This window comes from Salvelinus alpinus, chromosome 24 (assembly GCF_045679555.1).
Source record: "Salvelinus alpinus chromosome 24, SLU_Salpinus.1, whole genome shotgun sequence".
Lineage (NCBI taxonomy): Eukaryota > Metazoa > Chordata > Actinopteri > Salmoniformes > Salmonidae > Salvelinus > Salvelinus alpinus.
In genome coordinates, this window is record NC_092109.1 from 46,393,093 (window position 1) to 46,410,592 (window position 17,500).

General features: G+C 42.2%; 1 protein-coding gene across 1 annotated transcript in view; it reads right to left on the reverse strand.

Annotated features, from left to right (window-relative positions):
* Nucleotides 1-17,500, reverse strand: part of LOC139551633 (metabotropic glutamate receptor 5-like) — a 77,069-nt gene that overhangs the window by 12,862 nt on the left and 46,707 nt on the right. Inside the window, exons 10-12 of the mRNA XM_071362900.1 lie at nt 10,631-10,757; nt 4,880-4,997; nt 4,027-4,213 (exon numbers count right to left, since the gene is read on the reverse strand). Of these exons, the coding sequence (XP_071219001.1) occupies nt 4,027-4,213; nt 4,880-4,997; nt 10,631-10,757 (432 nt within the window). The remainder of the gene's footprint in view (nt 1-4,026; nt 4,214-4,879; nt 4,998-10,630; nt 10,758-17,500) is intronic.

The following is a 17,500-nucleotide window of genomic DNA, read 5'->3' on the forward strand; positions in this document are numbered from 1 at the left end:
ATACGGGCTATAGGGTTAGTCTGGAACAACAACACAGTCAGGATACCAGCTATACGGTTAGTCTGGAACAACAACACAGTCAGGATACCAGCTATATGGTTAGTCTGGAACAACAACAACACAGTCAGGATACCAGCTATATGGTTAGTCTGGAACAACAACACAGTCAGGATACCAGCTATATGGTTAGTCTGGAACAACAACACAGTCAGGATACCAGCTATACGGTTAGTCTGGAACAACAACACAGACAGGATACCAGCTATAAGGTTAGTCTGGAACAACAACACAGTCAGGATACCAGCTATACGGTTAGTCTGGAACAACAACACAGTCAGGATACCAGTTATACGGTTAGTCTGGAACAACAACACAGTCAGGATACCAGCTATATGGTTAGTCTGGAACAACAACACAGTCAGGATACCAGCTATATGGTTAGTCTGGAACAACAACACAGTCAGGATACCAGCTATACGGTTAGTCTGGAACAACAACACAGTCAGGATACCAGCTATACAGTTAGTCTGGAACAACAACACAGTCAGGATACCAGCTATACGGTTAGTCTGGAACAACAACACAGTCAGGATACCAGCTATACGGTTAGTCTGGAACAACAACACAGTCAGGATACCAGCTATACGGTTAGTCTGGAACAACAACACAGTCAGGATACCAGCTATACGGTTAGTCTGGAACAACAACACAGTCAGGATACCAGCTATATGGTTAGTCTGGAACAACAACACAGTCAGGATACCAGCTATATGGTTAGTCTGGAACAACAACACAGTCAGGATACCAGAGTGATATGGTTAGTCTGGAACAACAACACAGTCAGGATACCAGCTATACGGTTAGTCTGGAACAACAACACAGTCAGGATACCAGTCTGGAACAACAACACAGTCAGGATACCAGCTATACGGTTAGTCTGGAACAACAACAACACAGTCAGGATACCAGCTATATGGTTAGTCTGGAACAACAACAACACAGTCAGGATACCAGCTATACAGTTAGTCTGGAACAACAACACAGTCAGGATACCAGCTATATGGAGTCTGGAACAACAACACAGTCAGGATACGGGCTATAGGGTTAGTCTGGAACAACAACACAGTCAGGATACCAGCTATACGGTTAGTCTGGAACAACAACACAGTCAGGATACCAGCTATATGGTTAGTCTGGAACAACAACACAGTCAGGATACCAGCTATATGGTTAGTCTGGAACAACAACACAGTCAGGATACCAGCTATACGGTTAGTCTGGAACAACAACACAGTCAGGATACCAGCTATACGGTTAGTCTGGAACAACAACACAGTCAGGATATCAGCTATACGGTTAGTCTGGAACAACAACACAGTCAGGATACCAGCTATACGGTTAGTCTGGAACAACAACACAGCCAGGATACCAGCTATACGGTTAGTCTGGAACAACAACACAGTCAGGATACCAGCTATATGGTTAGTCTGGAACAACAACACAGTCAGGATACCAGCTATATGGTTAGTCTGGAACAACAACACAGTCAGGATACCAGCTATACGGTTAGTCTGGAACAACAACACAGTCAGGATACCAGCTATACGGTTAGTCTGGAACAACAACACAGTCAGGATACCAGCTATACGGTTAGTCTGGAACAACAACACAGTCAGGATACCAGCTATACGGTTAGTCTGGAACAACAACACAGTCAGGATACCAGCTATACGGTTAGTCTGGAACAACAACACAGTCAGGATACCAGCTATACGGTTAGTCTGGAACAACAACACAGTCAGGATACGGGCTATACGGTTAGTCTGGAACAACAACACAGTCAGGATACGGGCTATAGGGTTAGTCTGGAACAACAACACAGTCAGGATACCAGCTATACGGTTAGTCTGGAACAACAACACAGTCAAGATACCAGCTATACGGTTAGTCTGGAACAACAACACAGTCAGGATACCAGCTATACGGTTAGTCTGGAACAACAACACAGTCATGATACCAGCTATATGGTTAGTCTGGAACAACAACACAGTCAGGATACCAGCTATGCGGTTAGTCTGGAACAACAACACAGTCAGGATACCAGCTATACAGTTAGTCTGGAACAACAACACAGTCAGGATACCAGCTATACGGTTAGTCTGGAACAACAACACAGTCAGGATACAAGCTATACGGTTAGTCTGGAACAACAACACAGTCAGGATACCAGCTATACGGTTAGTCTGGAACAACAACACAGTCAGGATACCAGCTATATGGTTAGTCTGGAACAACAACACAGCCAGGATACGGGCTATATGGTTAGTCTGGAACAACAACACAGGCAGGATACCAGCTATACGGTTAGTCTGGAACAACAACACAGTCAGGATACCAGCTATATGGTTAGTCTGGAACAACAACACAGTCAGGATACCAGCTATACGGTTAGTCTGGAACAACAACACAGTCAGGATACCAGCTATATGGTTAGTCTGGAACAACAACACAGTCAGGATACCAGCTATACGGTTAGTCTGGAACAACAACACAGTCAGGATACCAGCTATATGGTTAGTCTGGAACAACAACACAGTCAGGATACCAGCTATACGGTTAGTATGGAACATCAACACAGTCTGGATACAAGCTATACGGTTAGTCTGGAACAACAACACAGTCAGGATACCAGCTATACGGTTAGTCTGGAACAACAACACAGTCAGGATACCAGCTATACGGTTAGTCTGGAACAACAACCCAGTCAGGATACCAGCTATACGGTTAGTCTGGAACATCGACACAGTCAGGATACCAGCTATAGGGTTAGTCTGGAACAACAACACAGTCAGGATACCAGCTATACGGTTAGTCTGGAACATCAACACAGTCAGGATACCAGCTATATGGTTAGTCTGGAACAACAACACAGTCAGGATACCAGCTATACGGTTAGTCTGGAACAACAACACAGTCAGGATACGGGCTATACGGTTAGTCTGGAACAACAACACAGTCAGGATACCAGCTATACGGTTAGTCTGGAACAACAACAACACAGCCAGGATACCAGCTATACGGTTAGTCTGGAACAACAACACAGTCAGGATACCAGCTATACGGTTAGTCTGGAACAACAACACAGTCAGGATACCAGCTGTATGGTTAGTCTGGAACAACAACCCAGTCAGGATACCAGCTATATGGTTAGTCTGGAACAACAACACAGTCAGGATACCAGCTATACGGTTAGTCTGGAACAACAACACAGTCAGGATACCAGCTATAGGGTTAGTCTGGAACAACAACACAGTCAGGATACCAGCTATATGGTTAGTCTGGAACAACAACACAGTCAGGATACCAGCTATACGGTTAGTCTGGAACAACAACACAGTCAGGATACCAGCTATACGGTTAGTCTGGAACAACAACACAGTCAGGATACCAGCTATACGGTTAGTCTGGAACAACAACCCAGTCAGGATACCAGCTATAGGGTTAGTCTGGAACAACAACACAGTCAGGATACCAGCTATACGGTTAGTCTGGAACAACAACACAGTCAGGATACCAGCTATACAGTTAGTCTGGAACAACAACACAGCCAGGATACCAGCTATACGGTTAGTCTGGAACAACAACACAGTCAGGATACCAGCTATACGGTTAGTCTGGAACAACAACACAGTTAGGATACCAGCTATACGGTTAGTCTGGAACAACAACACAGTCAGGATACCAGCTATAGGGTTAGTCTGGAACAACAACACAGTCAGGATACGGGCTATAGGGTTAGTCTGGAACAACAACACAGCCAGGATACCAGCTATACGGTTAGTCTGGAACAACAACACAGTCAGGATACCAACTATACAGTTAGTCTGGAACAACAACACAGTCAGGATACCAGCTATACGGTTAGTCTGGAACAACAACACAGTCAGGATACGGGCTATATGGTTAGTCTGGAAATACAACTGTAATACAGTCATTGGCATTGTAGCTGTATGTTTGTGTGTGTACCTTAGTGACCAGGGCAGAGTAGCTCATGGCAGGGGACAGTCCTATGCCCAGTCTCTGTAGGTAACAGTGTGCAGCATGGGGCTTGGCGATGAGGCTGAAGGTACAGAGATAGCCCAGACAGATCCCAGCCAGGATGATGTAACACAGCTCTCTACTGCTCGACTTCACTACCGGGGTGTCGTAGAACCTACACACACACACACAGTTACACAGTTACACACACACACACACACACACACACACACACACACACACACACACACACACACACACACACACACACACACACACACACACACACACACACACACACACACACACACACACACACACACACACACACACACACACACACACACACACACAGACACAGTTACACACACACACACACACACATGGTGCCAGTAGATGTATAGTTAGTCTATAAGAGGTGCTAGCTGAGGGTACATGGTGCCAGTAGATGTATAGATAGTCTATAAGAGGTGCTAGCTGAGGGTACATGGTACCAGTAGATGTATAGTTAGTCTATAAGAGGTGCCAGCTGAGGGTACATGGTGCCAGTAGATGTATAGATAGTCTATAAGAGGTGCTAGCTGAGGGTACATGGTGTCAGTAGATGTATAGTTAGTCTATAAGAGGTGCTAGCTGAGGGTACATGGTGTCAGTAGATGTATAGATAGTCTATAAGAGGTGCTAGCTGAGGGTACATGGTACCAGTAGATGTATAGATAGTCTATACGAGGTGCTAGCTGAGGGTACATGGTGTCAGTAGATGTATAGATAGTCTATAAGAGGTGCTAGCTGAGGGTACATGGTGCCAGTAGAGATATAGATAGTCTATAAGAGGTGTTACCTGATGAATATGGAGGTAACAAACAGAGTAGCCATGAGCCCCAGACAGGCAAACACCACCGCTGCTATGGGCTCAGGGTCTCCCCAACGCACGTACTGCACCGGGATAGGCTCACAACCTGGAAACACACACACACACACACACACACACACACACACACACACACACACACACACACACACACACACACACACACACACACACACACACACACACACACACACACACACACACACACACACACACACACTGTTAGTAATATTCTCAGGGTTCGCCCCTCAACGTACGTACTGCGTGTGTGTGCTCGTGCTTGTGTAGGTCACATGCTAAGTAGCTCATCTGAGTCCAGGCCACAGTAACACACTAAGTATCTCTAAAGGAATGGCTGCTGAGAGGGACCAACCCGTGTGACTGATCTGTGCTACATTCTAACACACACACACACACAATATGGGTGTGTGTGACCCACGGTGGAAGGTAACCTAGCAGCTAGAGCGTTGGCCCAGTAACCGAAATGTTGCTAGTTTGTATCCCCGAGCCGTCTAGGTGAATGTGTAGATCTGTCCTTGAGAAAGGCATTTAACTCAAAATTGCTCCTAGGGTCACAGTCAATAATGGCTGATCCCTGGCCATGACCCCAGTCTCTGAGGGTCTATCAGGGGGAGGAGGATGTGACAAAGAAATGTGTGAAACAGGACAAATATAACCGACCCCTATTTGACCATTGAGAGTCTGATGGAGAAACAGAGTCATCTAAATCAAATCAAACTTTATTAGTCACATACGCCGAAAACAACAGGTGTAGTAGACCTTATAGTGAAATGCTGAATACAACAGGTGTAGACTTTACAGTGAAATGATGAATACAACAGGTGTAGACTTTACAGTGAAATGATGAATACAACAGGTGTAGACTTTACTGTGAAATGCTGAATACAACAGGTGTAGTAGACCTCACAGTGAAATGCTGAATACAACAGGTGTAGTAGACCTCACAGTGAAATGCTGAATACAACAGGTGTAGTAGACCTCACAGTGAAATGCTGAATACAACAGGTGTAGTAGACTTTACAGTGAAATGCTGAATACAACAGGTGTAGTAGACCTTACAGTGAAATGCTGAATACAACAGGTGTAGTAGACTTTACAGTGAAATGCTGAATACAACAGGTGTAGTAGACCTCACAGTGAAATGATGAATACAACAGGTGTAGTAGACCTCACAGTGAAATGCTGAATACAACAGGTGTAGTAGACTTTACAGTGAAATGCTGAATACAACAGGTGTAGTAGACTTTACAGTGAAATGCTGAATACAACAGGTGTAGTAGACTTTACAGTGAAATGCTGAATACAACAGGTGTAGTAGACCTCACAGTGAAATGCTGAATACAACAGGTGTAGTAGACTTTACAGTGAAATGCTGAATACAACAGGTGTAGTAGACCTTACAGTGAAATGCTGAATACAACAGGTGTAGTAGACTTTACAGTGAAATGCTGAATACAACAGGTGTAGTAGACCTCACAGTGAAATGCTGAATACAACAGGTGTAGTAGACTTTACAGTGAAATGCTGAATACAACAGGTGTAGTAGACTTTACAGTGAAATGCTGAATACAACAGGTGTAGTAGACTTTACAGTGAAATGCTGAATACAACAGGTGTAGTAGACCTCACAGTGAAATGCTGAATACAACAGGTGTAGTAGACTTTACAGTGAAATGCTGAATACAACAGGTGTAGTAGACTTTACAGTGAAATGCTGAATACAACAGGTGTAGTAGACTTTACAGTGAAATGCTGAATACAACAGGTGTAGTAGACTTTACAGTGAAATGCTTACTTATACAACCCCTTAACCAACAGCGCAGTTCAAGAAGAGTTAAGAAAATATTTACCAAATAAACTAAAGTAAAAAATATAAAAAGTTAGAAAATAACACAACAATAACGAGTCTATACACAGGGGGTACAGGTACAGAGTCAATGTGGAGGCTATATACAGGGGGTACCGGTACAGAGTCAATGCGGAGGCTATATACAGGGGGTACCGGTACAGAGTCGATGTGGAGGCTATATACAGGGGGTACCGGTACAGAGTCAATGTGGAGGCTATATACAGGGGGTACCGGTACAGAGTCAATGTGGAGGCTATATACAGGGGGTACCGGTACAGAGTCAATGTGGAGGCTATATACAGGGGGTACCGGTACAGAGTCAATGTGGAGGCTATATACAGGGGGTACAGAGTCAATGTGGAGGCTATATACAGGGGGTACCAGTACAGAGTCAATGTGGAGGCTATATACAGGGGGTACCAGTACCGAGTCAGTGTGGAGGCTATATACAGGGGGTACCAGTACCGAGTCAGTGTGGAGGCTATATACAGGGGGTACCGGTACCGAGTCAATGTGGAGGCTATATACAGGGGGTACCGGTACCGAGTCAATGTGGAGGCTATATACAGGGGGTACCGGTACCGAGTCAATGTGGAGGCTATATACAGGGGGTACCGGTACCGAGTCAGTGTGGAGGCTATATACAGGGGGTACCGGTACAGAGTCAATGTGGAGGCTATATACAGGGTGTACCGGTACAGAGTCAGTGTGTGGGGGAACAGGTTAGTTGAGGTAATTTGTACATGTAGGTAGGGGTGAAGTGACTATGCATAGATAATAAACAGCGAATAGCAGCAGTGTACAAAACAAATGGAGGGGGGGGTCAATGTAATAGTCCGGTGGTCATTTGTTCACCATGTTGACAGAGCAGAGATAGCTAGCTAGCTGCAACACCTCAACCACCATGTTGACAGAACAGAGATAGCTAGCTAGCTGCAACACCTCGACCACCATGTTGACAGAACAGAGATAGCTAGCTAGCTGCAGCACCTCGACCACCATGTTGACAGAACAGAGATAGCTAGCTAGCTGCAACACCTCGACCACCATGTTGACAGAACAGAGATAGCTAGCTAGCTGCAACACCTCGACCACCATGTTGACAGAACAGAGATAGCTAGCTAGCTGCAACACCTCAACCACCATGTTGACAGAACAGAGATAGCTAGCTAGCTGCAACACCTCAACCACCATGTTGACAGAACAGAGATAGCTAGCTAGCTGCAACACCTCAACCACCATGTTGACAGAACAGAGATAGCTAGCTAGCTGTAGCACCTCGACCACCATGTTAACAGAACAGAGATAGCTAGCTAGCTGCAGCATCTCAACCACCATGTTAAAAGTTAGGTTATCCAACTAACAAAACAGATTTAGCTAGCTAGCTGCAATACAAATAAAATAAAATAATATTTGTCAAATGCGCCGAATACAACAGGTGTCGACTTTACAGTGAAATGCTTACATACGAGCCCTTTACCAAAAATGCAGAGTAAAAAAGCACGAAAATGTGAAAATAAAAATAGTAACACAATAAATAACAATGACAAAGCTATATACAAGGAGAACCTAGTCAATGTGCTAGGGTACGGGGTAATGACGGTAATATGTATGTAACGGTCCTGACCTGTTTTATGTTGTTTTTGTATGTGTTTAGGTCAGGGCATGTGTTTTGGGTGGGCAGTCTATGTTATCTGTTTCTATGTTGGTTGTGGTTGCCTGGTATGGCTCTTAATTAGAGGCAGGTGTTTTGCGTTCTCCTCTAATTAAGAGTCATATTTAGGTAGGGTGTTCTCACTGTTTGTTTGTGGGTGATTGTCTCCTGTGTCGTCGTATGTATGTACCATACGGGACTGTTTGGCTGTTCGTTTATTTTGATGTCGTCTGTTTCCTGTCCGTGAGTTTACGTTTAGTTATGTAAGTTTATGTTCAGGTTTCGTCAACGTCGTTTTCTTGTTTTGTATATTTGAAAGTGTTTTGTTTCGTGTTGCCATCGTCGTGTTAAATAAAAAGATGGCTTATTTCCCTACTGCTGCATTTTGGTCTGATGATCCTTCTCTCCTCTCCTCGTCCGAGGATGAGGAGAGAGACAGCCGTTACAATGTAGGTAGGGGTAAAAGTGACTAATAATAAACAGAGTAGCAGCAGTGTTGGTAGTTCAGGTAATATGTACATGTAGGTAATATAATGTAGATAATATAATATAGGTAATATAATGTAGGTAATATAATGTAGGTAATATAATGTAGGTAATATAATTTAGGTTATATAGTGTAGGTAATATAAATGTAATATAATGTAGGTAATATAATGTAATATAATGTAGGTAGTATAATGTAGGTAATATAATGTAGGTAATATAATGTAGGTAATATAATGGAATATAACGTAAGTGCTGCAAGGAAAGACCTAGTTAAACTGCAGCTGGCCCAGAATAGAGTGGCACATATTTGCTCTTCATTGTAATCAGAGGGCTGATATAAATACCATTCGTGCCAGAGTTGAGGAGAGACTGACTGTATCACTTCTGCACTGACGTTGCGGTTAAAGTTCATAAGGACACATACTCGTGTGTATAACATCTAAAGACCTGCATCACCATACTGAGAGATACTACTGTATCTAAAAGGATGTATTTGGGTGTTTTTTGGAGTTTTTGATCATGTTTTTTGGGGGGCCCTATACTACACAACGAGGATGAGGAAGTGATTTACTGTTTGGGGTAGGTTTCTCTAAAACAGCCTCCCGAGTGGTGCAGTGGTCTAAGGCACTGCATCACAGCCGGACGCGACGGGAAGACCATGTGGCGGCGCACAATTGGCCCAGCGTCGTCCGGGTTAGGGGAGGGTTTGGCCGGCAGGGATGTCCTTGTCCCATCGCTCTCTAGCGACTCCTGTGGCGGGCCGGGCGCAGTGCACGCTGACACGGTTGCCAGGTGTACGGTGTTTCCTCCGACACATTGGTGTGGCTGTCTTCCGGGTTATGCGGGCATTGTGTTAAGAAGCAGTGCGGCTTGGCAGGGTTGTGTTTCGAGAGGACGCACGGCTCTTGACCTTCACCTCTCCCGAGTCCGTACGGGAGTTATAGCGATGGGAGAAGACTGTAACAACCAATTGGATATCACGAAAATTGAGAAGAAAAAAGGGGGTAAACATTATTTTTTTAATAAAACATTTCGCTAAAATATGTAAAATCACAAGAATATTATCTGGACCCTTCTATAACCATTTAAATCAAAAATAGAGATGTGGATGTAAAATAGAAAAGTCTCCTTTAAAGGCCCAGTGGCCAGTTTCCACACAATGAGGATGGAATAATACTGTGAGATTCTGTGAAAACGATGATAAGGCCCTTTAAGTGTACGAGCTGTTTGAAAAGACTGTCTGAAATGTCAGCCTGTTTTGGTGGGGTGGAGTTTTGGCCTGCCTGGTGATTAGTTAATAGACCAATAAGAAAGAGAGCTCCAAACCTCTCAGCCAATAACAGTTTGCTCTCAGTTTTCCCCTCCCCACTCAGAACACTCCCAGACAGTCCTAGCTGTTTTTGATCATTTTAATGTAAAATAATCACAGTAAGGTGACGACATTATTACCCATATTTGTTTTGATATTGAGATAAAAAAAACATTTGCATTGGACCTTTAAACTAGACAGTTCAGCTGTCTGATTGGATGTCGTACCTGTCATGTCGTCAGTAGGCCCCCAGGTCACAGGCCCGGCAGGTGTGTGTGTGTGTGTGTGTGTGTGTGTGTGTGTGTGTGTGTGTGTGTGTGTGTGTGTGTGTGTGTGTGTGTGTGTGTGTGTGTGTGTGTGTGTGTGTGTGTGTGTGTGTGTGTGTGTGTGTGTGTGTACCTGTCAAGTCGTCGGTAGGCCAGGCCCCCAGGTCACAGGCGCGGCAGGTGTACTCATCAAACACAAACTCATTGTCTTTACAAGGAGTGCAGGTCCAACAGCAGCTGACCTCTCCTTTACGGATCACCTGGTGGCAGGTAGGGAGGAGAGATGAATCAGGATGTGTAAAAAAAACTAAAAGCAGAAAAAATAGAGAACTGTCAAACAGAGAAATTAGGTGTTTATAATCCAGTAGAGAACTGTCAGAGTAATGAGTGGATTAGAATCCAGTAGAGAACTGTCAAACAGAGTAATGAGTGGATTAGAATCAAGTAGAGAACTGTCAAACAGAGTAATGAGTGGATTAGAATCAAGTAGAGAACTGTCAAACAGAGTAATGAGTGGATTAGAATCCAGTAGAGAACTGTCAAACAGAGTAATGAGTGGAATAGAATCCAGTAGAGAACTGTCAAACAGAGTAATGAGTGGATTAGAATCCAGTAGAGAACTGTCAAACAGAGTAATGAGTGGAATAGAATCCAGTAGAGAACTGTCAAACAGAGTAATGAGTGGATTAGAATCCAGTAGAGAACTGTCAAACAGAGTAATGAGTGGAATAGAATCCAGTAGAGAACTGTCAGAGTAATGAGTGGATTAGAATCCAGTAGAGAACTGTCAGAGTAATGAGTGGATTAGAATCCAGTAGAGAACTGTCAAAGTAATGAGTGGATTAGAATCCAGTAGAGAACTGTCAAACAGAGTAATGAGTGGATTAGAGTCCAGTAGAGAACTGTCAAACAGAGTAATGAGTGGATTAGAATCCAGTAGAGAACTGTCAGAGTAATGAGTGGATTAGAGTCCAGTAGAGAACTGTCAAACAGAGTAATGAGTGGATTAGAATCCAGTAGAGAACTGTCAAACAGAGTATGGAGTGGATTAGAATCCAGTAGAAATCTGTCAAACAGAGCAATGAGTGGATTAGAATCCAGTAGAGAACTGTCAAACAGAGTAATGAGTGGATTAGAATCCAGTAGAGAACTGTCAGAGTAATGAGTGGATTAGAATCCAGTAGAGAACTGTCAGAGTAATGAGTGGATTAGAGTCCAGTAGAGAACTGTCAAACAGAGCAATGAGTGGATTAGAATCCAGTAGAGAACTGTCAGAGTAATGAGTGGATTAGAATCCTGTAGAGAACTGTCAGAGTAATGAGTGGATTATAATCCAGTAGAGATCTGTCAAAGTAATGAGTGGATTAGAATCCAGTAGAGAACTGTCAGAGTAATGAGTGGATTAGAATCCAGTAGAGAACTGTCAGAGTAATGAGTGGATTATAATCCAGTAGAGAACTGTCAAACAGAGCAATGAGTGGATTAGAATCCAGTAGAAATCTGTCAAACAGAGCAATGAGTGGATTAGAATCCAGTAGAGAACTGTCAAACAGAGTAATGAGTGGATTAGAATCCAGTAGAGAACTGTCAGAGTAATGAGTGGATTAGAATCCAGTAGAGAACTGTCAGAGTAATGAGTGGATTAGAATCCAGTAGAGAACTGTCAGAGTAATGAGTGGATTAGAATCCAGTAGAGAACTGTCAGAGTAATGAGTGGATTAGAATCCAGTAGAGAACTGTCAGAGTAATGAGTGGATTAGAATCCAGTAGAGAACTGTCAAACAGAGTAATGAGTGGATTAGAATCCAGTAGAGAACTGTCAAACAGAGTAATGAGTGGATTAGAATCCAGTAGAGAACTGTCAAACAGAGTAATGAGTGGATTAGAATCCAGTAGAGAACTGTCAGAGTAATGAGTGGATTAGAGTCCAGTAGAGAACTGTCAAACAGAGTAATGAGTGGATTAGAATCCAGTAGAGAACTGTCAAACAGAGTATGGAGTGGATTAGAATCCAGTAGAAATCTGTCAAACAGAGCAATGAGTGGATTAGAATCCAGTAGAGAACTGTCAAACAGAGTAATGAGTGGATTAGAATCCAGTAGAGAACTGTCAGAGTAATGAGTGGATTAGAATCCAGTAGAGAACTGTCAGAGTAATGAGTGGATTAGAGTCCAGTAGAGAACTGTCAAACAGAGCAATGAGTGGATTAGAATCCAGTAGAGAACTGTCAAACAGAGTAATGAGTGGATTAGAATCCAGTAGAGAACTGTCAGAGTAATGAGTGGATTAGAATCCTGTAGAGAACTGTCAGAGTAATGAGTGGATTATAATCCAGTAGAGATCTGTCAAAGTAATGAGTGGATTAGAATCCAGTAGAGAACTGTCAGAGTAATGAGTGGATTAGAATCCAGTAGAGAACTGTCAGAGTAATGAGTGGATTATAATCCAGTAGAGAACTGTCAAACAGAGCAATGAGTGGATTAGAATCCAGTAGAAATCTGTCAAACAGAGCAATGAGTGGATTAGAATCCAGTAGAGAACTGTCAAACAGAGTAATGAGTGGATTAGAATCCAGTAGAGAACTGTCAGAGTAATGAGTGGATTAGAATCCAGTAGAGAACTGTCAGAGTAATGAGTGGATTAGAATCCAGTAGAGAACTGTCAGAGTAATGAGTGGATTAGAATCCAGTAGAGAACTGTCAGAGTAATGAGTGGATTAGAATCCAGTAGAGAACTGTCAGAGTAATGAGTGGATTATAATCCAGTAGAGAACTGTCAGAGTAATGAGTGGATTATAATCCAGTAGAGAACTGTCAAACAGAGTAATGAGTGGATTAGAATCCAGTAGAGAACTGTCAAACAGAGTAATGAGTGGATTAGAATCCAGTAGAGAACTGTCAAACAGAGTAATGAGTGGATTAGAATCCAGTAGAGAACTGTCAAACAGAGTAATGAGTGGATTAGAATCCAGTAGAGAACTGTCAAACAGAGCAATGAGTGGATTAGAATCCAGTAGAGAACTGTCAAACAGAGTAATGAGTGGATTAGAATCCAGTAGAGAACTGTCAAACAGAGTAATGAGTGGATTAGAATCCAGTAGAGAACTGTCAAACAGAGTAATGAGTGGATTAGAATCCAGTAGAGAACTGTCAAACAGAGTAATGAGTGGATTAGAATCCAGTAGAGAACTGTCAAACAGAGTAATGAGTGGATTAGAATCCAGTAGAGAACTGTCAAACAGAGCAATGAGTGGATTAGAATCCAGTAGAGAACTGTCAAACAGAGTAATGAGTGGATTAGAATCCAGTAGAGAACTGTCAAACAGAGTAATGAGTGGATTAGAATCCAGTAGAGAACTGTCAAACAGAGCAATGAGTGGATTAGAATCCAGTAGAGAACTGTCAAACAGAGTAATGAGTGGATTAGAATCCAGTAGAGAACTGTCAAACAGAGCAATGAGTGGATTAGAATCCAGTAGAGAACTGTCAAACAGAGTAATGAGTGGATTAGAATCCAGTAGAGAACTGTCAAACAGAGTAATGAATGGATTAGAATCCAGTAGAGAACTGTCAAACAGAGCAATGAGTGGATTAGAATCCAGTAGAGAACTGTCAAACAGAGCAATGAGTGGATTAGAATCCAGTAGAGAACTGTCAAACAGAGTAATGAGTGGATTAGAATCCAGTAGAGAACTGTCAAACAGAGCAATGAGTGGATTAGAATCCAGTAGAGAACTGTCAAACAGAGTAATGAGTGGATTAGAATCCAGTAGAGAACTGTCAAACAGAGTAATGAGTGGATTAGAATCCAGTAGAGAACTGTCAAACAGAGTAATGAGTGGATTAGAATCCAGTAGAGAACTGTCAAACAGAGTAATGAGTGGATTAGAATCCAGTAGAGAACTGTCAAACAGAGTAATGAGTGGATTAGAATCCAGTAGAGAACTGTCAAACAGAGTAATGAGTGGATTAGAATCCAGTAGAGAACTGTCAAACAGAGTAATGAGTGGATTAGAATCCAGTAGAGAACTGTCAAACAGAGTAATGAGTGGATTAGAATCCAGTAGAGAACTGTCAAACAGAGTAATGAGTGGATTAGAATCCAGTAGAGAACTGTCAAACAGAGTAATGAGTGGATTAGAATCCAGTAGAGAACTGTCAAACAGAGTAATGAGTGGATTAGAATCCAGTAGAGAACTGTCAAACAGAGTAATGAGTGGATTAGAATCCAGTAGAGAACTGTCAAACAGAGTAATGAGTGGATTAGAATCCAGTAGAGAACTGTCAAACAGAGTAATGAGTGGATTAGAATCCAGTAGAGAACTGTCAAACAGAGTAATGAGTGGATTAGAATCCAGTAGAGAACTGTCAAACAGAGTAATGAGTGGATTAGAATCCAGTAGAGAACTGTCAAACAGAGTAATGAGTGGATTAGAATCCAGTAGAGAACTGTCAAACAGAGTAATGAGTGGATTAGAATCCAGTAGAGAACTGTCAAACAGAGTAATGAGTGGATTAGAATCCAGTAGAGAACTGTCAAACAGAGTAATGAGTGGATTAGAATCCAGTAGAGAACTGTCAAACAGAGTAATGAGTGGATTAGAATCCAGTAGAGAACTGTCAAACAGAGTAATGAGTGGATTAGAATCCAGTAGAGAACTGTCAAACAGAGTAATGAGTGGATTAGAATCCAGTAGAGAACTGTCAAACAGAGTAATGAGTGGATTAGAATCCAGTAGAGAACTGTCAAACAGAGTAATGAGTGGATTAGAATCCAGTAGAGAACTGTCAAACAGAGTAATGAGTGGATTAGAATCCAGTAGAGAACTGTCAAACAGAGTAATGAGTGGATTAGAATCCAGTAGAGAACTGTCAAACAGAGTAATGAGTGGATTAGAATCCAGTAGAGAACTGTCAAACAGAGTAATGAGTGGATTAGAATCCAGTAGAGAACTGTCAAACAGAGTAATGAGTGGATTAGAATCCAGTAGAGAACTGTCAAACAGAGTAATGAGTGGATTAGAATCCAGTAGAGAACTGTCAAACAGAGTAATGAGTGGATTAGAATCCAGTAGAGAACTGTCAAACAGAGTAATGAGTGGATTAGAATCCAGTAGAGAACTGTCAAACAGAGTAATGAGTGGATTAGAATCCAGTAGAGAACTGTCAAACAGAGTAATGAGTGGATTAGAATCCAGTAGAGAACTGTCAAACAGAGTAATGAGTGGATTAGAATCCAGTAGAGAACTGTCAAACAGAGTAATGAGTGGATTAGAATCCAGTAGAGAACTGTCAAACAGAGTAATGAGTGGATTAGAATCCAGTAGAGAACTGTCAAACAGAGTAATGAGTGGATTAGAATCCAGTAGAGAACTGTCAAACAGAGTAATGAGTGGATTAGAATCCAGTAGAGAACTGTCAAACAGAGTAATGAGTGGATTAGAATCCAGTAGAGAACTGTCAAACAGAGTAATGAGTGGATTAGAATCCAGTAGAGAACTGTCAAACAGAGTAATGAGTGGATTAGAATCCAGTAGAGAACTGTCAAACAGAGTAATGAGTGGATTAGAATCCAGTAGAGAACTGTCAAACAGAGTAATGAGTGGATTAGAATCCAGTAGAGAACTGTCAAACAGAGTAATGAGTGGATTAGAATCCAGTAGAGAACTGTCAAACAGAGTAATGAGTGGATTAGAATCCAGTAGAGAACTGTCAAACAGAGTAATGAGTGGATTAGAATCCAGTAGAGAACTGTCAAACAGAGTAATGAGTGGATTAGAATCCAGTAGAGAACTGTCAAACAGAGTAATGAGTGGATTAGAATCCAGTAGAGAACTGTCAAACAGAGTAATGAGTGGATTAGAATCCAGTAGAGAACTGTCAAACAGAGTAATGAGTGGATTAGAATCCAGTAGAGAACTGTCAAACAGAGTAATGAGTGGATTAGAATCCAGTAGAGAACTGTCAAACAGAGTAATGAGTGGATTAGAATCCAGTAGAGAACTGTCAAACAGAGTAATGAGTGGATTAGAATCCAGTAGAGAACTGTCAAACAGAGTAATGAGTGGATTAGAATCCAGTAGAGAACTGTCAAACAGAGTAATGAGTGGATTAGAATCCAGTAGAGAACTGTCAAACAGAGTAATGAGTGGATTAGAATCCAGTAGAGAACTGTCAAACAGAGTAATGAGTGGATTAGAATCCAGTAGAGAACTGTCAAACAGAGCAATGAGTGGATTAGAGTCCAGTAGAGAACTGTCAAACAGAGTAATGAGTGGATTAGAGTCCAGTAGAGAACTGTCAAACAGAGTAATGAGTGGATTATAATCCAGTAGAGAACTGTCAAACAGAGTAATGAGTGGATTATAATCCAGTAGAGAACTGTCAAACAGAGTAATGAGTGGATTAGAATCCAGTGACGTTATTTCCTTATGTTATTACTTAAACATGTAACATTTGATTAGAAGACCTTGACAGCGCTGTAGTTGTGTGTTATCGGCAGCTTCCAGTTATAGCCCGGGCGTGTTTTTGTTGCTTCAATCACTGACCACAACCGGCGATTGTTAGAGACAGGCTTCTTTTTTAGTCAAGCGTCTGTTTCCTTAATGCACACAATACGATACTCATTCAAATGTTTAAAATAGTAAATATGCAATATCTCCCTGCACGTTTATAAATGCTGCAGATATTGAGCAGTGTACGGAGCTGTGTGACTGTGTGTCTGTGTGTATCCTAGGTCTACTTGTCACGTTCCTGACCTGTTTTCCTTTGTTTTGTATTTATTTAGTATGGTCAGGGCGTGAGTTGGGTGGGTTGTCTATGTGTTGTTTTCTATGTTGGGGTTTTGTGCGTTCGGCCTGGTATGATTCTCAATCAGAGGCAGCTGTCAATCGTTGTCCCTGATTGAGAATCATACTTAGGCAGCCGGGGTTCACGTGTGTGTTTGTGGGTGTTTGTATCTTGTGTCCGTGTTTGTGTTTTTTCACCACACGGTCCTGTATAGG